Source organism: Octodon degus, unplaced genomic scaffold (genome assembly GCF_000260255.1).
Source record: "Octodon degus isolate 3935 unplaced genomic scaffold, OctDeg1.0 scaffold00030, whole genome shotgun sequence".
Taxonomy (NCBI): domain Eukaryota; kingdom Metazoa; phylum Chordata; class Mammalia; order Rodentia; family Octodontidae; genus Octodon; species Octodon degus.
In genome coordinates, this window is record NW_004524606.1 from 19,644,407 (window position 1) to 19,668,479 (window position 24,073).

At 41.0% G+C, this 24,073-nt stretch overlaps 1 protein-coding gene across 1 annotated transcript in view; it reads left to right on the forward strand.

Annotated features, from left to right (window-relative positions):
- The window catches only part of Itpr1 (inositol 1,4,5-trisphosphate receptor type 1), a 381,954-nt gene extending 359,902 nt beyond the window's left edge, over positions 1-22,052 (forward strand). The window contains exons 60-61 of the mRNA XM_023713283.1: positions 11,880-12,041; positions 20,712-22,052. Of these exons, the coding sequence (XP_023569051.1) occupies positions 11,880-12,041; positions 20,712-20,798 (249 nt within the window). The 3' untranslated portion in view covers positions 20,799-22,052. The remainder of the gene's footprint in view (positions 1-11,879; positions 12,042-20,711) is intronic.
- The last annotated feature ends 2,021 nt before the right edge of the window (positions 22,053-24,073 follow it).

A 24,073-nucleotide genomic window follows, 5' to 3' on the forward strand; every position in this document is an offset into this window, starting at 1 on the left:
TTTTTTTTTTTTTTGGTGGAACTGGGGATTGAACTCAGGCCCTTGCACTTGCCAGGCAAGCACTTATTCTGCTGAGCCATCTCCCCAGACCCCTGGCCTGTTTTTCTACTGGAGTCAAGTACAGAAGACCCAAGTTAGTCTTAGAAGTTAGAAACTTGAGTTGCCTTAAAAAAAATTTAGTAAAACTAAACAAATAACTGAAATATAAAGTATCTCTTTGCTAGTTAAATATAAATTTCACTTATGTATCTTAGAATTCTGAGTTAACATAAGTCATTTTTTCAGAGGTGTATTTTAGTGCAAAGCATATAAACTCAGAATGCACAGGTAGAATACTGTTCGTCTGCTGGTGTCTTGGGCTGCTCTGGCTGCTTTTGGCCTCTGGACAGATGTTCACTGATGACTAATGAGGACAGTGCACTAACTGGGGAGAGCGTAACTCTCCATAACAGCCTGAGTAGTGTGTAGCTCGAAATGCATCAAAGCTGTGTGGGGAGCATAGGTTATGCTGTACAGTGTTTCATCATGGTTTGGGCAAGCTGGACAATAACTAACACTAGGTTTTCACTTATCAGTGTGTACAAAATAAGCACTTCACGTGCACAGTCTCATTTAATCCTCCACACAGCACAGTGGATGGCACTGTTCCTGTTTTACTGACGGGAACCTTAAAGTTCAGGAAGGTTGAGCATCTTCACCAGGGATACACAGGAGGACCAGAGCTGCTGAGTGTGACTCAGCCCACTGTGTCCTAACCACTCATCTGTGTGTGCTCACAGGTGCCATTCCCCTGTGCATGTGCATATGTGCTCTGGGACGGAGCCTGCAGCTGTCAGCCTGCTGTATGCATTTGGTTTTTCTAACTTGGACAGGCTTTCTCCCAGGCTCCTTGCTGTCAATACTGAGCTTTTAGAAGAGGCAGAAAAACCCTCATGGGGGATAGAGAAGGGTGTGAAAGAGGATCTCCTAGGTAATGCTAGCTGGCCAGGGCAGATCAACAAGACAGCAGCTTCATGGTTAGAGGAGGCTTAATTCTCAGAGCTTCCACTGCCTGCACAACTCTTCAGGCAACTGCCTCGAGTGCTATAGAGGATTGTTGGACGGCAGGCATTGGGGAAAGGACAAAGCATAGCTCTGGTGAAAGATGTATCTGGAATATATGAATTTTGACTTGCTAAGCTGATAAACTCCAATACCTTCACTTAAATTTGAGACAGGGAGTATATGTCCTTTGGTTGCCACATGTCAGGGTAAAGAGTGTTGAATGTACACCCAGGAAAATACAGCTTGCCAGAACCACAGCCACATGAGCTGCCACACCCTGGTGACTCATCCCCATGAGAGTAAGTCCCTAATAATTAAACGTGAGAATGGCTGCCCATTATCCTTTAAGCCTGCTGCCAGATCTTTCTCAAAACCAGGGTAGACACCTCTACTGTATCCTCTCTCAGGCCCTAGGGTGCTTTTGCATAGAAGGGAGGCCCCAGAAATCAGCATTCATGGAAGATGTTTTCCTAAAAGTTTGGTGCAATTTGCATTTAAAAAAAAAAAGGCAATGAGAGAAGGAGCATTTTTTCTTAAAATATCTTCTGGGTAAATTTTCCAAGCAAATATATTAGCAAATTAAGTGCTTCTAAACATCTGTGAAGAAACTAAGAAGCAATAGGAGAGCTGGCCACAGTACTCTTTATCTCTATTTGAAAGACAGGAAGCAAACATAGTCTGAAAGCAGTGTGTTAACAAGGGCAAAAGATCAAAATGGGAACTGAATACATGTATGTGTCACTCCCTTCTGTTCTGAAGCAGAACTGTCTGAAGCCTTATACTTTTCTTGACCTAGCACTCTCCAAAGTGGGATACTACGTTTCTGCCAGGGATGGCCATAGTCAAAGGAACCAAGTATAGGGGGCTCAAAAAGGTAGCTTGTGACAGAAATGGAGAGTCAGGTTTCTTGGATCATAATTAGAGAAGATTGATGCCTTGGGACTTCTGGGGGAAGAGTGAGTGACACTGGCAATGAGTGTACAGAAGTGAACATAAAGCTTAACATAGCCATCCTGAGGGGTTCTCCTTTTAAGGAAATCAGACATTGGAGTTCCTGCCAGATGGGCAGAGAGCCCAGGAGAGAGTGGGGAAAGACCCGAAGGGTGTAGCCCTCACTCTGGACCTTTCCTTTTGGAGTTTGGACCTATTGTGTGTTTTGCTATGCATTGGATGGGCAGGTCCTGGCAGTTGGTAATGTGACACTGTCACTCTTTGTACTGTGCAAACCTACAATAACGGGTTCAGACTTTTACTGTGGATTTCCAGTGAGGATGCTGGGAAGAAGGGAGAGTGTCTTGATGAATATCTGGGACATCAGTATGGATGCTTCAGCATTGGTACTGCTCTGTCAATAGCTTAGGTACCTAACCTGGGAGGCCAGTACTGCTTGAAATGTCACCTGAGCTCCAAAAGCCCTTAACTGAGTGTGAAGATACAGCCTGTGCTGCCCTCTGAATCCGAGTCCCAAAATGTTTCCTGAAGTTAAGTGACACCGTAGCCGAGTTCAAGAATATCAGAGTGAGAGAAGTGAGGAGGGATTTGGCACTGGCTTCTCAGTGGCTGGAAACAGCAAGTCAGCATCACTGGCCTCTCCTCCCCTCCGGGCAGCCAGGCAGGCTCTCAGCCCACCCTCTGCACTCGAACTTGGGTTCTCCGTGGCAGCTGCAAAAGCAGTTGCTGAGCTTAAGTTTCCCCACCCAGCCTCATAACACATTCTGCCCTCTCATCTGAGATAAAGCCACCCCTCGTCCCCGCTGTACCTCGGAGGTGCCTTTTGACATCTGGACCCCAGTTCTACATTAAGCTCCCTTTGCTCTCTGGATTTACAACCTTTTGACCTGCACAGAGAGTGCCCTAGGAGGTTTGTAACAGTGAACTGAATTATAATCCATCCTTCAGGAACTACATGCTAAAGTAGAGCAGGACGAATCAGAAATGCCCAGGAGTGTGGTCTGAAAGACTGTAGGAAATGAGGGCTGTGCCCAGCAAGGCTTAGGTTAGCCAGTAGAGGAGCCCAGCATCTGTCCTCGTGGGATACTCCCAGACTGTAAGTGTGACTTTTTATGTTTGTACATATCTCTATTTGTATATAAAATATTCACATACACATTTTCCCCAATGTGGCTGATTGGATAAACTCCAAAAATGTATCTTCCCTTCCTATCTTGACCCACCCTCCACTATAAACCCTAGTGGGCTGCCCTACTTGTCTTTTCAGTTCCAGACATCCTATTTATAACTCTGTTGTCTTAATTCCTACATTTCCTGTTCAGTCTAAATATTGACATTGATAGACTAGACCATAGGTTCATTTTGCAGCCATAAAAATGCCTTTGTAAGAATACCTCAACCTGCACAACCTTCTGAATTTAACTGTGTTCATCAAGTACATATATTCAAGATTCCTTAAGACACAGCCCCTAGTGTGTCTTCAGGGAATACAACAATGAAAAAGACATTACTTAGCTGTAAGCATTTGTATGTAAAGGTTAGACAGTGGACAAGACTGAGCTTCCACCTTCACAGACCTTCTGTCTTCAGCTCTTCCAGTCTTCTACCTGCAGTAATGAGGAAGTTGAATCAGAAAGATTCTTGTCCCTTTTTCAGCTCTGAAATTCCATGACAAAGCTCTCCAAATGGGAAGGGGGGGGTGGGCTTCAGGGTCTACAAGGGGATCAAAGATGGAAGTGTCTGGAGAGATAAGAAGGGACGTACCCGATCAAGCTAGTAAATACTGGGGGTCAATAGTGCATAGGACAGATTAGGAAACAGGCTTTGGAACATAGGAAGGAATTCAGAAACCCTGCACCTGGCAAATGATCTCTGTCACCTTTAAGGGACCATGTTGTGTGGCAGCCTCCCTGGAAACCGCCCTCCTCTGGCAGCACCCTGGTAACTGTCCCGACTCCGGTGAAGTCTTCCAGACGATGACATAGCACCATCTTCGCATTTCCTTCTCAGTGTGTCTGGCAGGCACGACCTGAAGTATAACTTTTTCAGTCTGATCTATAAATCCATCAGCTGATACAGTAATGTGTGAAAGATCTTATTAGGCTCCTGCGGGTGCGGGTGTGTGTGTGTGTGTGTGTTCAAAGACAAATGTGTGAGTACTTTACCCTGAAACAAGAGTAAAGGGCTTTGGAGAACTAGTTAAGTAGGTGTAAAGCAAACCAAACAATATATAGATATAGACATAGATATAATGTATTAAAAAACTGAAAGAATTAATATATAATTAAGTAATTGTATTAGTTTAAAACTAATAGAATCCAGAAAAGAAAACTAATGAAAATCACTAAAATCTCCTATATAGCCACTGTAGGTCTGATAAATTTCTGAGCTAATTGAAAATTCACAGAAAAGTGCCTAAGCGAAGTGCCGTAAGCCAGCTTGGACGTGAGTTTGGGGAGAAAGATGAGTGGGCCTGACTGTCCTTTGTGGGAGTCTACCATGCGCAGGCCCTGCCCTGCGCAGGCGGCCAGCCCCCCCTTGCGCTGTTCTCTGACCACTGGCTGCTTCAGCATGGCAGCTCCAGGTGCCTGGGATGCAGCGTGCACTCCAGGTGCTGAGCCGCGCTTCCCCCAAAACTGTGCCTACCCAGCATGCACATGACCTGTGGCCCTAGAAGGACTTGAAAGAACGATTCTGCAGAGGAATTTCATCAGAAATGGGTGTGGTTCTCCCTGCTGGCCAGAGCCTGCCTTTGTTATGCTGTATCATCCAAGAACAACTATTAAGTAAATCTGGGAAGGGCAACTGGTCATTATACCCCAACTGAAGATTATATAATGTGACCTAAAATGGGAATGTCATTCAGAGCTCAAAAACAGAGTCAGGCTGACACCTCCACTGCAAGCAGCTTGGACAGCCTTCATGTGGCTTGGCTGGTAAAAGAGAAATCAGTATCTCTGAAGATTCAATTCCAAAGAAAGAAAAAAACTGAACTTTCCAAAAGGAGGCAAGCCCTGAAACTAGAGTCCAGATTGCTGTGCTTCCTTCGTGCTAGCTTTATGACCTGAGGAGAGGGCATTACTGACTTACAAGGCTTCTGGAGAATGTGTTCTAGTTTATGGGGCACATTCACAGCCTTTTGATCCTTACAATAACCCAGTGCAGTACCTGGTAATCTCTTAAAAAAAAAAAAAAAGCAGGAGCCAAATGCGATGACTCATTCTTTCACTGTCCTATGTACACATTACAGTCACACCTTGAACTCGCCTTAACTTCTGAATCCAGGTGTTGTTCTTTTTATTGCCACAACTATCACAGGGGTGTTGTTGAAATATATAGAATCTCTGTATTTTTGATACTTGAATTTGGAGGTAGCCAACAAATTCCATGTGCAAGGCCCACTTTTTTATTAGTACACTTTGATTTTTAGAGTAATTTTAGGTTTACAGAAAACAGGAGCAGAGAGAAAGGAGACAAGAGGCAGCTTGTGCTATCTTACTTCCCCCAGTTTTCCCTGTCATTCATGTCTTATGTTGGTGTAATACATAGATATAGAGACAGAGACAGAGATATATTACAAACTCTAAACCAATATTGAAATGCCATTTTTCAAGTTCAAAGTTAAATTAGAGTTTATTCTTGGTGTTGTAGATGCCATGGATTGAGAAAAACATGGTACACAGTGGCGTGTATTCACCACTGTAATGTCATGCAGAACAGTTTCACTGCCCTAGAGACATCCTCTGTGCTCTCCAGTCCATCCTTGCCTCCCCTCCAGGTTTCTGGTACCCATGGATCTCACTTTGTCCCCTATTTTTATGGGTTTTTTAATTATAAATTTCACCGTCACTGAGCATAGTTAAAGATCACTGTCACAGTTGTTCACTCAGAGCAGTAGATTCTGTTTTCGTTTTTCCTGCTGGGATCTTAGAAAAATAAACTCTAAAGCATAATTATTTCCTTTCTCTTCCATGGAAATAATTATCCTAGTACACCAAGGTGACAAGGGACGTAACAAGTTACAAAGCGCCCCATGTCCCTGCCTTTGCAAAGTACAGCCTTCATCTTCAGTCCTCCATCGAGCATCTCCTGTGAGCCTGAACGTAAGGGGGTTTTTTGAATGCCGCTCTTCCTGCTTCATAAGATGAACAGAAATGAAGCTTCCACTTGAGTGAGAAGGACAGTCTTTCCCTCTAGAATCCCCTCCCCAACCAGAGCATCTGAAGGGGACATAAGCAGCTGCTCCATTTTCCCAGATTCCATCTTCTCTTTCATGACCTTCAAGCCCCTCTACCTTAAAAGAAGTACACCTCAGTGCCTTGTCTGGCTGTACAAGAAGAAAGGGTACAGTGACTAGTATTCCCCAATTTAACCAATAAACAGCACTGTCTACCTGAGCAATCTGTCTCTGAGGAAGCGATGGACGTTCAGGAGTCTCTCTTAGAACCACCTCCTCTGTTGAACCTGGGAAGAAAAACCCTGATTCTCAGAATGATGAATGTTTGCATCATATAATCCAGCTTCCTCCCTGTGTGTGTGTGTGTGTGTGTGTGTGTGTGTGTGTGTCTGTCTGTCTGTCTGTCTGTCTGTCTGTCTGTCTGTCTATCTCACACACACCTTGCCTCTTTCCAGTCAAGGACATTTGGAGAGGCTGGTCAGTGCCTCCCCCATTTCTAAACCTTCAGTGTTTGCCTTGCAGGGACTTTTCCCACTTTACCTAGAAAAGAGCTAAGCAGAACCCTCGATCTTGTGGTCAGCCTGCTTCCGGCTGTGGCTTCAGTTAGTGTGCCTGTTCTGACAGAGGAAGCAGTCAGTGACGGGAACTGTCTGGCTGGACTGCAGGAGAACCAGGGCAGACAGCATACCTCGTGACACTGGTTTATCAGATGCCAGAGCAAGGAGACAGTGAGGGATCTGGCAAGCCTGAAACACAAGTTTCCTGACTGGATACACTGGCCTCGAGCTGAATTCACTTAGAAACAAAATGTCTCAGCTGAAGATGAATTTCCCAAAAATGTGGTAGAAGCAAAAAATAACAAAACACAGTTCGATCTTGAATAGATACAAAGCAAGGCATCGCAAACACTGCTAGGCCTTGCAACTCTGGATGGCCATGGAAGATAAGCTTCCCTAGAGTAATTTAGCACTCTAGGAAAGTCCTCTACATAGAAAGTCACTCTAGGTGAGCGTCCTCTCTCCGCTTCTATACTAGGACTAGGCTACTCATGTCCATGTAGAGATTTAGATTCTCTGTGAGGAGCGCATCCCATTTGTGAAGTCTTGTGCCACACTGGAGCTTATCCTACTAAGCAGGAAACAGAACCAACTGCAAACTGAAAGAATGGTTTGACTAGAATCACGGATTAATTTTAACTACGGTACTGCTTGGTAATTTAAGATTTGACTTAACTGCCCAGGATGATGATCTAATGAAAATGCTGGTAGCAAATTTGGGATTTAGCCACTTTAGCACAGAAGAGATTACAATGAATTCTCTGCTGCAGAACTTATTTTGTATGGATTTGGGTGCTAATAGGGTCCCTCTTACTCTAGCATTTTGGTTTTAGATATGCTGTTTAAGGGGGCAGTGGAGGAGAACCTACAAGGCAGTGACTGGTGAATATGTAAACCAGGAGATTCCTCTCTTACCTTTGAAGCCTTCCTGGGAGGAAGAGAAAACTTTGCTCTAGGGTCTGAGTATGTGCCCCGAAGTGACCTGCAGTATGTAAGCCCTTTCTATGAAGTGGTGGTTCTTAATCTTTAAATATAATGGCTGATTAAATACAATGTGTGCTTTTTAAAAATACTTATTACTGTAAGAGACACATTGTCATCCCCTTCGAAACCTCCTCTCAGCTGGACATACCCCATCATTTCTCCCTCTTTCTGAGGCAGTCCTGGAAGTGTTCTTTTGTTGTGTCTTTACACAGTGTGATAAAAAAAAAAATTAAGAGTGCTGCTGCTGAGTGCCATCTCACGGAAGGGCAGGCTTCTGAAGGCACCACAGGGTGTCGTCAGGCTGCTGATTCACTGACTCTGCTCCTGTGGGATTTTCAAAATGACTGAATGGTGAACATTTTTAACCTATTCGGGACAAGGCAGCTATGACAGTGGACTTCAAAACTGCTTCAGAAAGTGGAACGAACAATACATTAAGCGTGCAGTCACTTACTATCAACTAAAATGGAAGGTCTCAGGGATGCCTTTGCATGTGGCTTTATGTATTTTTTAATGAGCCTTCAGGGCCTTCATGCCCCAAAGTTACAGGTATCCCATATACAGCAGCACACAGGAAAAGAGAGCTAAGTGTTTTTCTCTTAGCCTTGCAATGCCTGGCAGCCCTCTACATGCCAGCGTCCCCTCACATACACCCAGCATACTTGTTAGAACTCGCACGTGGGACTTGAGACCTAGACTATGGCCATAGTCCGAGGACTAAAGCACCTGAAGCCCAAGGACCTGGTCTTCCTCAACTTCAGTCCTCAGCATTAGCCCTGTGCTGGGCATAGAAGTGGTAAAAACTGAGTAAACAGCTATTGAGCCTAGGAAGTCTGTGCCTTTTGTATGTATTCAAAACTCTTTCTGAAATCATAATTGGAGGATGTGGGGGAGAAAAAACAGGAAATGACAGATGCTGGGAAAGAAGGTGGGGATGCTGTGAACATCTTCACTTTAATGTTGGTTGGCCACTTATTAGGATAAGGAAGAGATGCCAGGTTGTACCCTCAACTTTCTGCTACATGAAAACTCAGAGATGGATCTTCTAGAGTCTTGTGAAGACATTCATGTGGATTGTGTTTAGAAGTCTCCTTTTTATTTTTAAAGAGGGTTTACTAAGCAAGTGAGCATGTGAGAGATTGGAAAGTCAGATTTTAGATGAATTGGCTAACGTTTTAGACAATGTGGCATTCAGCTGTGTGTTGTTAATAAGCGAGCAACAGGTGAGTTCTGGCTCCTGGCGAAGCAGCTTGTGTGTTCTCTGATCTGGTCCCACTGACTGTCCTCTCCAGCCCACCCTCTACCCTTCTCAAGGTCACGCCCTGCCATTTACTGCGTCTCTTTGCTAGGCTCATCTATCCAGCACATCCCTTTGTGGTGCATCACAGCTTGCCTCCCCTTTCCCAACTCCAGCTACTCTTGCAGCCACTTGGGCCAGCGACCTTTTGAGAAGAGTGTCCCATGCATGCCCTCAGCCAGCCAGGTCCTGAACTTCCTCAGTCCTGGGTCCTTTGTGCAGAGGATTCATGCCAGCCAACCACTGGTTCTTTCTTTGTTACTGTTTCCTTTGCTGTCCATTTGGTGCTACTAGCCTGCATCTCTACTCTCTAGATGTCCACTTTCCTTAACTACATCACAAGCACTATGGTGGCAGGAGCCCTGCCTCCCACTTGGAAGTCAGCCTCCACTGTGAAGAGATCCAGAGTGTGGCAACCACACCTCTGCTGCATCCTCAACTCCAGCATGTGAAGGGCTCCTTCAGTATTTGCTGAATTTGCTACAGATTTTAATGATTTCATTTGATTCATAGTATTTAGGCAAGTCTCATGGAATTTTTTTTTTCTTTTCAAAGTTTTATTGATAAACATATAGCAATGAGACAGTTTCAAATCAAATCGAAAGTACAGTTTCAACAAATAATACACTGCATATATTCTTCTTAGTGGTTAATTGCTGTACAAGATGCAGACTTGTGATCCTACTTACAAACACCATTAGAAAAAAATCATTCTATTCATTAAGAGAATGCAACTATATATCTATCCCAACCACTTTGAATACACAGATACAAAAATGGACATTCATAGTTATACCCCATTTTTTTTAAGTTCCGTTGTTGAATATTATAGGTGTGTAAACTCAGCAAAATATTCTAAAAGAATCCAGTAGCCCATAATAGCATGGGTCTTCTGTTTAACTGGCAATGTCAGAAATTATTGACCTGAGTCCCCCACAGCTCAACATAACAACATGGCTTTACTTCCTATATTTCGTCTTCATACTTTTTACTGGATGGTTAAGACCAAGGTAAAGCAGGACCTGTGCAACAAGAGTTGTAGCTTTTTGGTCTGAGAAGGTCAGTGAAATGCCCTCAGGATTTATCCTGAGATCCTGTACCTCAGATTTTAAAACCTTTGTCAGTGTCAGCCATGTGGATGAGTCACGGGAGTCTCATGGAATTTTGTTCTTTGAAATATATAGATGGGGGGCCGGGGAGATGGCTCAGTGGAATAAGGGCTTCCCTGGCAAGCACAAGGGCCTGAGTTCAATCCCCGGTTCCGCCAAAAATAAATAAATAAATAAATAAATAGCTTCTATCCCGTACAACAGAGGTTAGCAAACTCTGGACTGTGGGGCAAATCCACCCTTCCATCAGCATTTATAACTAAAACTTTATTAGAATATAGCCATACCCATTCATTTGTAATTTCCTGTGACTGTTTCAGAACTACAAGAGCACAGTAATTCTAAGAATTAAGTAGTTATAACAGAGATCTGGTGGTCTACAAGCCCCAAACATTTACTGTCAGAATGTATGAACTACACAGAAAATGTTCCTGATCCGTGATGTGCACAGAGCAGTAGCACATTCTTCATGTAAATTTGGGGAGGCTGGTTGATTCGTTGTTGTAAAGTGTATTAAATTTTATTTCACCAAATCAAAATAGTCCAAGTGAAAATGACAGCAGGCAAATGTGGTATTAGTCAGTTTTCTTTCCCCAGTTCATGCTGTTTAAACTTCCTTACTGTTCTTGCTACTCTGTAGAACTCAGGTATGAGACATGCTCTGTAGGAGAAAGGCACATGTAGGCAAAGGAAGTGAGGAGAGGAGAAGCCCACCCTGCTAACTGGTAGTGAGAATGTTCTCGGCCCTAAGCTGTGACATTAAGGATGGAGACAGACATTTGGGGGAGGCACCTGCATAGGCCTTCCTTAGACGGATAGACAGCACCCACCAGTCACTTGGGGCTGGAAGGATAAGAAACAAGAGCTGAAGGGCGGTTTCCATAAGTGCACAAACTGGAAAACGGAAGAGCTGATTCCCCCTTTCATGCCCTTAATAGTTCCCTTGGCCCTGTGAACTCGTGCACACTCAAGTATCCACTGAAGTGCCAGAAGATAGGCGCCCTTACTACCCATTTCACTTCCAAAGGACTTACATATTCCCAGGACAATAAAGTATGCAGAGAAGTCAAATTCATAGAGAGAAAAAATAGGGCAGTAGTTGCCAGGGGTGTTTAACGAGGATGGGATTTTAGTTAGGGAAGATAAAACATTCTGGTGCTGGTTGCACAGTGACTTGAATGTACTTAAGGCCACTGAACTGTATGCTTTAAAACTGATAAATGTGATTATGCATATTTTACCACAATTTAAAACACAACTATTCAGACTGCTCTATTTCAAACAAAACTACAGTTCAGAGTCACAATGGAAATATTCAGAGTTGCAGATTGGGACTAATTTGGAAACTTCTTCCTCCCTATATTTAACTTTACTGTGACTACTTCTAAGAATTAGGAATTCAATTATGTTCAATTTTAAAAGTCCATTACTAGCCAGAGCTGGTGGAGCATGCCTGTAATCCTAGCATTTGAGAGGCTGAGGCAAGAGGATTACTGTGAGTTTGAGGCCAGCCTGGCCTACAAAGTTGAGTGCAAAGCTGGCCTGAATTACATAGCAAGACATTGCCTCAAAAAGACAGCAAACAGACTGAAAAAGAGAGATCATTACTGAACGCTTTTGTAAAAAATACACAGTGCGTTAGTGCCATCACAGACAAGAGATAACCTAGTGGGAGATGGTGCATTAAAAAGACATGTTAAGGTAGCCTTTCCTTTTTCTGCCCTTAGCATTAATTCCTACTTTTTTAAATGTGATTCTAGGAAAGAAATCTGGATTGGTTCCCCAGGATGAGAGCCATGTCCTTGGTCAGCAGTGACTCCGAAGGAGAACAGAATGAGCTGAGGAACCTGCAGGAGAAGCTGGAGTCCACCATGAAGCTAGTCACTAATCTTTCTGGCCAGCTATCAGAACTGAAAGATCAGGTAAAGAACAGACACATGCTGCTGCTGTTCACCCACATCTGACCAGGGGAAAGTCTGTAGTGCTCAGCACTGTGTTGAAGCGCCTCACCTGGACAGAGGGGACCAGGCCACATGTGACAAAGGACTCCATCAGGTTCCCCTCACCCCCTTCACTGCCCTTTTATAGAAAAAGGCTGTGGCACTGCTTTCTGTCTTGCTGAGGCTGTGTTTTAATATGAAAAGGAAAACAAAATAAGGAAATGCAGACTTTCAGTGAACTGCTAGACACCAAGAGTATGTAAAGCTACACCCTTTTTACTAGATTCACTCACCAGAGATTAAAAGCTATTTCTTCGTTTGCCTCCTAACCCTGAGACTTGTCAGATCTTTACCCATTGTATTTAAATTCAGCACACTGGGGTAAAGTATAGTCATAGAAAAGCCTGTTTTGGCTCATTTGTTTGCAGAATACATAGAGTGACTGCCCAACTAGAGGCATTGCATCAGACTCTGGGGAGAAAACACCTAGCAATAGATACATAATGCCTGGTCTCTTGGAGGTTGGTAGCCTAGAAAAATACAGTTCCTATCAATACGGTAACTGCTTTGTCCCTTTTATATGTTGGGAGAGAAGTCTAATTTATACCACATCCTGCATATTCTTTTTGTCCTCTTTTGATGGTCTTAAACTATCCAGTCAGCTAGTGGTTACCTACTGATGGGATGCAGTTCTGTCAAGAGTGTGAGCCCATGATGGCAAGCAAGCCACCATTTGCATTGCTGTAGCTCACTGGGATAATCATTTACAGATGGGGCACAGTTGAGCATTTTATATGGCTCTTTAAATTTCTTAATAAATCCCAAACACAAAAGTATAAATTTTGTGCAGCAGTGGCTACCTGGCAAGCTGCCCTAAGGTACGGTGCATGGTGCAGGCATGGATCATATATTACCCTTACACACACCCTAGCCAGGGAAGCTATCACCCATAGTAAACTCTTCTTGGAGAAGATTTACCGAGGATTTTTAATAATCCTGTTTAGAATTATACATCTTTGCCAGCCAAATTATTCCAACCTGAGCCCTAAGAAACCATTTGGCCTCCAATTCTTTTTGCTCCCATGTATCGAGATGCAAATAACAAAACACTAATGAGAAAAGGCCACACGGATAAAGGCTGTCTACAACCCAGAGCTTGGTTGCAAGCTGAAATGAATAATAACCTAAAACTAATGATGATCTAGCTAGATTACTGTGCCTGTTAGCTTTTTACCCTGATGTATAGCAGCTGACAAATGCTCCACAGTGCTAAGCTGACTCATGAGTCCATCTTCTAATGCAGGTGCTTCTGCCTCGCCATCCCCCAGGAGCTGAGGAAACTTAGAGCCCCTGTCAAGCTTTAGTCATCATCTTCTCCCATGATATAGCAGTGGCTTAAACATTTTCAGTTAAATCATGTCTTAAATCAGATATCAAAAAATCAGAGACCGATTAAGAATGGTCTGATGGTGCCATTTTTGAAAGAAACCAACCATCTTTGCTACGTGTCAAAGGTGCCAGAGCCACACTAGTGGAAACATTCTAGCTCTCAAGTGCCACTGCAACCAAAATTCATCCTGCTTACCAAGGACCATTTCTCTTAATCACACTTGGAAGCTCTTTAGGGACAAATTCTGATTAATAGGAGAAACTGGGGGTTTCCACCTTATTAGAGTTTCTTAAAATATGTCTGAAACAAAACTACTGTATTTTTGAGTATCTGGTTTTGGTAAAAAACCAAGAAAGCCCTTTCCTCATTGTTTTCTGTCCTTTTCAGTGCTGAGTCTGTTTTGAATTTTCCTAGAAGTAATGCTGGGCTTGCTTTGGTGCTCACTTTGCAGCCAGCAAATGTTGCCCAACCAGTAAATTGAGCTTAGGAAACTGAAAAAGGAATCACAGGTATAGGAGGGTATTCAAGACTGTCAATGTCATTCTCACCCAGTTCCCTCATTTTCATGATGAGGAGCCAAGGAACATGAAATCTCTTCAGAAATGTACCCAAAATTTTATGACAGTGTCATAGCGGGAGTCTTATTCCCTAAGCATGGGTTTGGTTTCTTATGATGTATGTTTTTGTTCTCTGATTTGTTTTGTCACTGTACTGTTCACCTTTCATGGTTGAATATTTGAATTGTTCCTCTTTAAGAGCCCTAACATTTCAAAAGTTACATCATACCCTTTCATAGTATGAAGGATAAATTCATTGACATTGAACAAAACTGAGCATAGTAGAGATACGGCTTTTTTTTTTTTAATTTAGGGCAGAATACCTCCTATTAAACTAAAATTTTTGGCTTAAATAAAATATTATTAAATGTGGACTAAGGTTTTTTAAGTGATATTAGAACCAGTGTAGATTGAACTGCTCAATTCTAGCCTTTTATATATATTGTTGTTGTTGTTTTAAAATTGGAACCATTCTTCAGAATGTTCTTCCCTTTCAATGAATTTGAAACTGAACCATTTTTTTTTTCCTTAGAAAATATTACAGGTTACCAAGGAGCATGAAAAACCAATAGTACATTCTCAAGTGCTTTCACCAGAATTGATCTGCTTAAATTTTAAAGTGCCCAGAATTACAGGAAAACTTCATGACAGCTCCTTGGGGGCGGGGTGCTTCATCCAAAAGGAACTAAGTAGTCAGTGTCTTCTTCTAATTTTGTAACATCTAACAAACCTTCAGTGCATTTGTTTGAGAATCAACTCATGAGTAGATCTCAATTTTATTGTTTGATGTTATAAGAATCCAGGAATTTTTAAACTTTTATAGAAGAAATCATGCAGATATGTTAGCGAGCTGCTGGTTCTAAAATGGTAATTGTGAGTGTTCCTGCTCTCTAAAGGGAAAAGTTTTTGAATTAAAACAAAAAGAACCCCGAAAGGATTAATGAACAAGACAGTCTTATGTATTTTTTAGAAATAGCTAGGAAAAAATACCATTCACTAGTAAAATGCTGCAAAACACACACAAAGAGATTATCACTTTGAGTTTTTTTAAAAGATCTTCTGTTCCAAAAGCCAGCATAATGAAATAATAGTTTAAGTGTGGATGAGTTTGATTTTAATCTTCACCTCTTTGGTTGTTGCTTTTTTAAACTACCAATTGGAGGGGGGAGTTCATCATGTGAGGATGTTAGTAAAAAGATAGATAGTGGTGGTGTTTTTTCCATTATTGCCAAGAGTGAATGATTAGAATTGCTATTCTGAGTATTAATGCTGCACCTCATCTTCAAATTTCCCCTCCCAAGAGATTCTCAATACTAAATATGATTCTCTTACATCCTTATTCCAAGGAGGAGAACTAATGTAAGAACTTTAATTTTTTTTGCATGTTTTCTTCATAATGCAAAAGAGCAAATACTTAGCTAAGGGTTAACTTTCTTGAAAATGTGATGGCTTCCTATAGGACACTTACCTGTTGTTCCTAGGAAAATAAGAAGTGCTTGAAAATCCAGATCATACGAGCATGTTACAGCATTTTGGCATTTTTTTCATGCAAGGGGGTTATCTTATTAACTGCTTAAAGAAGAACAGAATAACAAAAGATTGGAATAACTGTCCTACACTGGAGAATGGAACACTGAATAGAACTTGCAAAATGTGGGGGTTTTGTTTGCACTACTGTATGAGCACAAAGAGGGCTAAGACAATACCTGCCATGAAGGAGACTAACAGCACATCCTCCGATGCAGGAATCTATGACCCGGGGCATGATTAGAGTTCCATGAAGTACAAAAGAGTAGGTAGCTGGTCAAGTATGAGGTTCAGAATGAGGAAAGACTTTAGTTTTTACGGTCTTAAGCAGATGGCTTCTGAGCTGGCAAGGACATGCAGGAGGGGGCTTCCCAGGAAAGGAATCGGCATGGGCAAAGGCATGACAATGCATGGCATGCTCAAGGGATGGCAAAGCGTTCTGATTAACTCACTTCCTTCTCTCAACCAACATATGCTTGCCTGGTGCAGCAGGAGGTACTAGGGATACAAAGAGGAAGAGGGCCTAGTCTCTGTCTTATGGAACTAACACACAGGATTAGGAGACAAGCACACACAGATGAATTATACTAGAACACAGGTGTATAATACAGTACAGGTTTGAATACGCTGCTCTAGGAATGAAGACAGGAGTGATGCCTTCAGTCTGAGCTTAGGGAAAAGTGGGAATCTTAGCACAGACTTCCTAGATGTGCTAATACTGGAGCTTTATATCAGAACACAAAAAGGAATTTTCCAGGTGAAATGAAAAATGTCAACTACACACTAGAGAGCAACTCCAAGTCTGATCCAGATTATATGTACTATTACATAAAATCAGAACAATTGGATTCAAAAAATGTTTCAGTTTTACTTCTCAGTATTTTAGCTTTCTTCATGTTTATTTCTAAGCACAACTGATTTTACAAGACTATAAAAAGAAATTCTGATTATTGATTCCTGGCTGTTAAGAATCTCAATAACCATGATCTTATTGTGACTTGAAAGCTGCTTTTCAAAGACTATCAATATCAGTTATAAAACAGATTGTGGTGTTCGTGTGCTGTTGTGAGCCTTCCTTGCAGTGCCAGCTTTTAATCTACCAGTATGTCCCTTGAGTGATTAACATTGTACTGTGCCTAGTGTTTTCATGTAAGAACTTCAGATATTTGGGTGCATCTGACTTGTAAAGCTACATACAGTAGTCTTTGCTGCTTGTTAAGATGTGAATCAAAAAGATGTACACATGTTCAAGCTAGCTTCTGCATTTGTGCACAAAGGAAGAACAGAATTGCTTCAGCTGTTGATCCACACTTGAATCAGAATTTTAAGGATTGGGCCAAGGAGATAGCTGAGTAGAATAAATGCCTGCCTGGCAAGCACAAGGCCCTGAGTTCAATCCCTGGTACCACAAAAAAAAATAAAAATAAAATAAAATTCTGAGGAATTTAGGTGTACTACAATTGGGAATTTCACACTACGCAAAATAGATGTTTTAGTGTTAGGATTTTGAATATAGATACTTTAGATGTGACCCTGAATCTGATAGATATTGTTATCAAGAGTTAATTTTGGCTGGACATGGTAGTGCATGCCTGTAATCCCAGCATTCGGGAGGCCAAGGCAGGAAGATTATTGCAAGTTCAAGCCCAGCCTGTGCTACAAGTTCAAGACCAACCTGAACTACATAGTGAGACCTTGTCCCCACAAAATAGTTAATGTTGTTTCAATGTCCAGAGAGAACCCTAGGTAACCTTATGCTAATGGTGGACTTCATCATTATGTATTGTTTTCATGCAGATAATACATCATAGTGATGCTCTGCAGTAAAAAAAAAAAAAAAAAGTGTATATAGATATAAATACATCTATCTATAGCTAGATCAAAATGAGCTAATGAAGCCAGAATCTATGTGAAAATAGGTACAGATAGGCTGAGAAAATCTAAGTGGCCAGAAGGTTGGCCTTGTTTTCCTTGAAAAATTTAGTCCTTAGTGATTTTGCATTTTCATTTTGTTTTAATGTCCTAATAACTGCTACTGGATTGTAACCGCTGTCACAAAGGACCAAATGTTCTTAGCGGTTGCCCAATTCCTTCTTGTCAGTCATTTAAATGCCAGTGAAGTCTAGGTATGGTAGAGCATACCTATAATACCAGCTTCTAGAAAGAAGCAGGAATATTGCAAATTTGATGCCAGCCTGGGCAGTTAGCAAGACCCTTTCTCAAAAGAAAAAGATATGGGGCTGTAGCTCAGTGGTAGAGCACTTGCCTAGCAAGTGTGACACCTGTTCAGTGCTCAACCTTGAAGGGGAAAAAAAAAAAAAAAAAAAAGACATTGACTTAAATGATGGCATTCTTGTCTAAAAGACTTGCAAGGTTGAGGTTGCCCAAGGCAGGATCAGACAAGCCACAGTATGTGCACACTGTGTCCTCAACAGCAGAAAATCTTCAAGACCTTTTTTCATTTGGGAAGAAGAGCATATATGCCCAATTACTGGTTTCTAAAATGAAAATATATCCAGAATGTTCCTGGCTTATTGTGGAGATTACTGTGAAAAGCTGTTTCCCAGCAGTGGTTCTGATAGTGTGGTCCCCAGGCCAGCCCCATATTTGTCACCAGAGACATCAGCTTCTTGGACTGCACATGAGACTGGCCATACCAGACTCTGTCCCTCCCATCTGTGTTTTAACACACCTTCTAGGTGACGTACCTCAGGTGTAAGAACCTCGCCTCTAGGAAAATGAAACCGAACTATATAGCTAAGTCCTTAAAGTTATCAAGAAATCAAAGAATTAACCACTTAACAGTTTACCCCACACATAACTCAAGCAGTACTTTTTTTTTTTTTTTTAGGGAAGGGTTTACAGGTTGTTCTGGGTCTCACTACTAGATCGTAGTGGTAGTGATTCTCCAGTTTACAGCCTCCCAAATGCTAGAATTACAGGCGCGCGCCACCGCGCCCAGTCTCAATTGCCCTCTCAGAGCGCCCCGGGGGTGGGCCCTGTGCCTGCTTGCAAGCACTTTAATCTGCTAAGCTATTTGGCCAGCCCATGAGCAGTACATTTTATGTACTGGTATCCTGAGCCTGGCTCAGGCAGGTGTCATTTCAACCAGTCAATTCTTATATTGAATAAATTTGATAATTGTGTTTATATTTCCTGTTATATTATCTTATAAAAATAGGAAAAAGCCAATTTTGGTAATCCTGCATTTAAATAATTAGACTGTTCAGTGGCTTACATTAGTGAGGGAAAGCAGGTAATATTAAACAGTAGCTTAAAGTTAGAATAGGACCATTAGTGAGGTAGAAGGGAGTGGCTGTGGAATAGAAAAGACGACACACCGTCCACTGAAGACTCACTTGCTAGAGGATAAAGTTTTGGAGCTGAAGAGAAGGACAGAATAATTACTAAGATCAAAGAGAACTGATTAAACAGAGGTGACATAAAGTTTCTCTCAAGTACAAGAAATTAATTGAAAGCAAAGTTAGAGAAGTCTTAATAGCCAACTGAGTTGAACATTTCAGCAGCTTTAAATGGAAAGGCTGGTAAATTACAGTGGGGCATGAGTACTCTAAGACTTATAAGTCCTTTCTGAATGCTTGAGATTACCAGTTTAGATATGTTTAATTGGATGCCCTTTCAAGATTACTTATCCAAGGCATAGTTGGGAGAAAAAAATTGAGCTCGGTTTCTCAACTGTCAGGAGTAAGGTGAATGAATGATTGGCATTTTAATGAGTTGTGAATTGATTTCTTGTGCCAGATGAGGTTCTTCTCTGTCACAGAACCTGTGAATACAGTATGGGGGGTGACACTTCCTTCAAAGATCTGTTACTCACCCAAGGAAACACTAGAGACCAGCTGAAATATCCACATCCAGTTCTTTACAAAAAACCTTACTAAATGCTTCCTTTCCTTTCGGAAATAGTCACTTCTTGTTAAAATCTTCTCATCTAAATTATAATGGGGATAGCATTTCCACAAGAGCCTAAAAATAGTGTCTTGACTTGAAAGGATAACTGCCAAGTTATGAAAAACAAAGTAACTATTTTAAACGGTTATTCTTGCTTATGTTCTCTCAGGCTATCTGTACTAAAAAGTCAAGTGAAACTCATCCTTTATGTGGCAGACACTGGTATACACCCTCTGAGTTCTCCACCTAGAGAGAGGAGTCATCCTGGTCGCATGGATGAAAAGACAGATTTGTACAAGTTAAATCACAAACTGTATGGAAACAGCCTATCTGATTCCAAAGCCTACATTGTTGCTTCTATTCCATCCTGTTTCCCCTGATTTTGGGAAAGCCATAAGTCACTTCATATGGTTTCATCTAATACCTATTTTCTGGACAGCACTAAATCTAGAGCTCAGTCTAACTGGGTTAAGGAAAAGTAATGCAAAGAATTAAGTACCTTGAATACCCAGAAGAACGTAGAAACTCATCAGCAAATAAGAACTTATTTAGTTCAACAGCAAAAATAAACAGAATTAACCTCTTGTTTTGGGTGGTGAAAAGTGCTTTTTAATTGTAACCTATCTTAGGAAATGGTCTCTCCTGATGTTAAGTCCAACTCAGTGTCTGTTGGTGGCAAGAAGACAAGCACTGGTGGCCAGGACAGTTTTGTAATATTTCATCTGGAGCCGAGGGAGAGGTGTGAACAATTCTGCCTTCCTAGATGGATTAGGTCATTTTTTTCTCTCCACTTAACTATTCAAGAATCCTTGGTGAGAGGAACCCAAGACCCACTGATAAATGTAGACACACAAAGTCTCTCTCAAACCGTGGATTTTAAGCACACTGCTTTTCTGGATAGTATGGCGTTGTTGCTATCATATAGAACCACCATTTCCCAATGAACCTTTAAATCATTTGGAAATGGATTTGGGAACACAATCAAGAATCTTGTGCTTTTCCTGGTGTTTTGTTTGTTTCTTTATGAAACAAGTAGCAAGCAATAATCTTGAATGTTACATTGCATGACTAGGTTACAGAATTCCCCATTCTGTTAGGAAGATTCTCTTTTTGAAGTTCTCTGTGTTTGATATGGTGACAGTATGCTATTTGTAGAAAGTGGGTTTCAGTACAAACCATAACCACAGAGGTAAAGCTATGGTTCAGTATATGATTTGACGTACAGGAAGTGTCTGGTTCTAATGATGAAACTTTTTAACTTTCCAGATGACAGAACAAAGGAAGCAGAAACAAAGAATTGGTCTTCTAGGACATCCTCCTCACATGAATGTCAACCCACAGCAACCAGCATAAGCAAATGAATAGAGGAACTGTATTTACCTTTTTTTAATTATTTTTGGTGTGGGTATGGCCAATTAGTTCTGATTCACCCACTAAGGTTACGTTTCTGCTTAGTACATTTGTAAATACTCAGTTTTATACTGTATGTATATGATTGCTACTTACAGGTTTGGAAATATGTATTGTAATTAGACTTGTTGGCATGATGACATTTCATTTGTGCCAAAAATATTACAAATGCCTTTTTTGGAAGGACTACAGAAAGTACCTGATTTGCACTTGAACCAGATTATAGATTTAAAACTATATGACATGTATTTTGTATTTAAAACTAGAATAGCCAGTATTTATGTTTTTTATAAAACTGTGCAATATGAATTATGCAATCACAATAAACTTGTAACTCCCTAGTATCCCAGAGGGAGTGCACATCTTTGGAGCTGGTGTGTTCATACTGTGTAATAAATGGTTAAATATCAAATGATGCTGCTGACAAAATTATATTAATAGTGAGTTTCAGGCCCGTGGGCATTTTGTACCATATAATTATCTACAGTAATGCTGTTTCTCGTTGCTAGCGGCATTAGTGCCTCTGTCTCCTAGTGACAGTGCTCCAAGTCCATCAACTGTTAAATGAGCATTCATTTTAAGAAAACCAATGTTAGTTTTGAGGATACTTTTAAGCTAAATTGATCACTTAAACTATTTCTTTAAATAGGAGAGCTGTGTTAAGGACTCACACTATAGGACGTGAAGATGTTAGTGAATTTTTTTAAAGGGAACTTTTTAATGCAGTGTTTTGGATAAATGCATATTGCTGGCCAATCAGTGTCATCTCCTGGTTGAATTTTTATGCCACGTTATAAAAAAGAGTAATTGATAGTTTCTAGATTACCTAGTCCAGATGGTAGTTTATTTTTCTTTATCGGAACCAATATAATACAGTAGCTAAGAAGTATTAAAACTGCATACAGCCATATAAAAGATAGGAACCATCCCCTTAGGACTCATAGTTGGACATGGACGTACTTCTCCTCTGAAAGAGCCATGTTTTGGGTTTATTCCTTTGTCACCTGATTTCTTTTCCAGATGAATGAAAAGTATGAAAGGAAACTTTTATATCTGTTGCCTAGTTTTGTATATGAGTGTCATTTTATTAGAGAAAAACTCTGCAAAAATGTTTAAAAATTGTATTGAAAGCAGAGAGTTCTGAAATGAGTCAAGTTTGTAAATGCATATATAAAAATATTTAATAAATGATGCAGAATAATATGCAATGACTGGTCACTTTCATTTGGCTTTTATTTTCTACTTAAAATGTTTTTGTTGTTTTGTTTTGTGGGGGGGTTTTCTTGTTTTGATTTTTGTTTTTGAGATCAAGTTTCACTACGTAGTTTAGTTGGGCCTTGAACTCACTGTGTAGCCCAGGCTCGCCTAGAACTCATGGCCACCCTCCCATCTCAGCCTGCTAAGTGCTGGGATTACAGATATGTACCACCATGCCCAGCCAAGAGCTATTCTACTCATATACTTTCCTTAGGACGAAGCTAAACTGTAAGTGGATTAGTTCAGAAATTTGGGCCTGGTTATTTAAAACAAAATTTTAAAAAACCTGCTACATTAACTTCTAGAAAATCACTAGAACAAATACTGTGGTGAACAATATTCATTCACTCATTTATCTAGTTTAGTGACTGCCAATAAGGCTACTGGGAACACCACGACAAAGTCAGAAGCATTCTACTCAGTCTGCTGACTCCTAAGGTTTCTCCCCGGGGATCTTTAATTTGGTATCTGCCAGGTGAAAGCATCACTCAGAGTTGACATTTGTTCCATGTCAGGTGTCACTCCTGTGGTCAGGGTCCTTCAGCAGGCTATCTGATAATTTTTAATAAAGACGACTCTTCTCTCCACCTATAGAAAACCTTGTTCCCTCCTCAAAGTAGCTCTCAGTCTGGCTGTTCTCTTTGATACCAGTTTTCTCTGTGCTTTGGTAAATAAGAATGATTCCCATTCAGTGTTGGGAACTGGGTCAGGATTAAATTCCAGTTAAGTAACTAGTTTCATAACCCATGCTTCTAGTACTTTATATGTTTGATGACTTAAGAAAACAAATTAGTAATTTTCCAGTCAGTATATAGCGTATCTCCACAAAGTTTTTCCATCATAAGGCAAGCGTGAGAGAGACATGCTTTTATGTAAAACCAAAATGGCGTCTAAGCTAAACCCCACAGCATGCATTTTGGCCAGTGAAGACTTGCCTTTCCCCTGAGCTTTCCCTTTGATCTCTCATGCTGTCCAACACAATATGACAGTGTGTGAGGTTTGTCTCCCAGGCCCCATCTAGTTCATTGGAAAGTTCTGCATTGACATGTTTAGATGGCAGCTTGTACAGGTTTGTCATGTTTCATTTGAATTCAGTCACTGAAGATATAAATCTTCATTCAATTTGCCAACTTCAGCAGGAAATAATTGAAATCGGAATGCTACTCCACCCCACATGTGGTAGGTCCTACCCCTGAAGCTGGGTGACAGCGCTAAAGCTACTGCAATTGAAACACATATTCTCAAGGTAAAACTCTGGCGTCCTTTGATGCAAGCTGTGATTTTACCTGCTTTCTCCAGGTACCACCTTTCCCACACCTCTGTTTCCAGAATAGAGGTACAAGTCACCTATGAACAAGTGTCATCAGGCTGAGTCCCAAGGGTGGTGATACAGCACTAATGCACAGGAAAGCTATTTGGTTTCATTTATTTAATTTTTTAATGTTTGGCATAACACCAAATGCAAGTTTCAAATTTGGCAGATTCCCTTAACTGAACAATTTGTTAAAGCAGAGGATCTGGGAAATTTCATTGCATATCCCTACCATTTATAATAGCTTACCCTTTTCTACTTGTCCGTCAACTGTATGTGCTTATAGGTTTCTCTTTGCCCCTGTATATAAAGTTTCCAGTCTTTGTCTGCTATGGTCTTATTCCATCATGTAAGGCTTTTCTTAAAACTACTCTACCTCCTCCAACATGGACAAAATCTTTCATTATAATTCTAGTTCACTGGGTTTGCTTCCAGGTTCATACCTCTTAAAATTGGTTTTTGATTCTACCACTTTTTGAAAAATTTGGTTATACTTAGTGCAAATGGTTTACTTGATCTTGCCTGTTCTTCCACTGTTTAAATGAGTGGTTCTTATCATAAATAATAAAGCAAATGTAACTTGTAGAAGCTGGTCAGCAACTCCATCTTTGTAGCAGCGAGCCAAAAAAGCTTTACTAATGTGCTATGT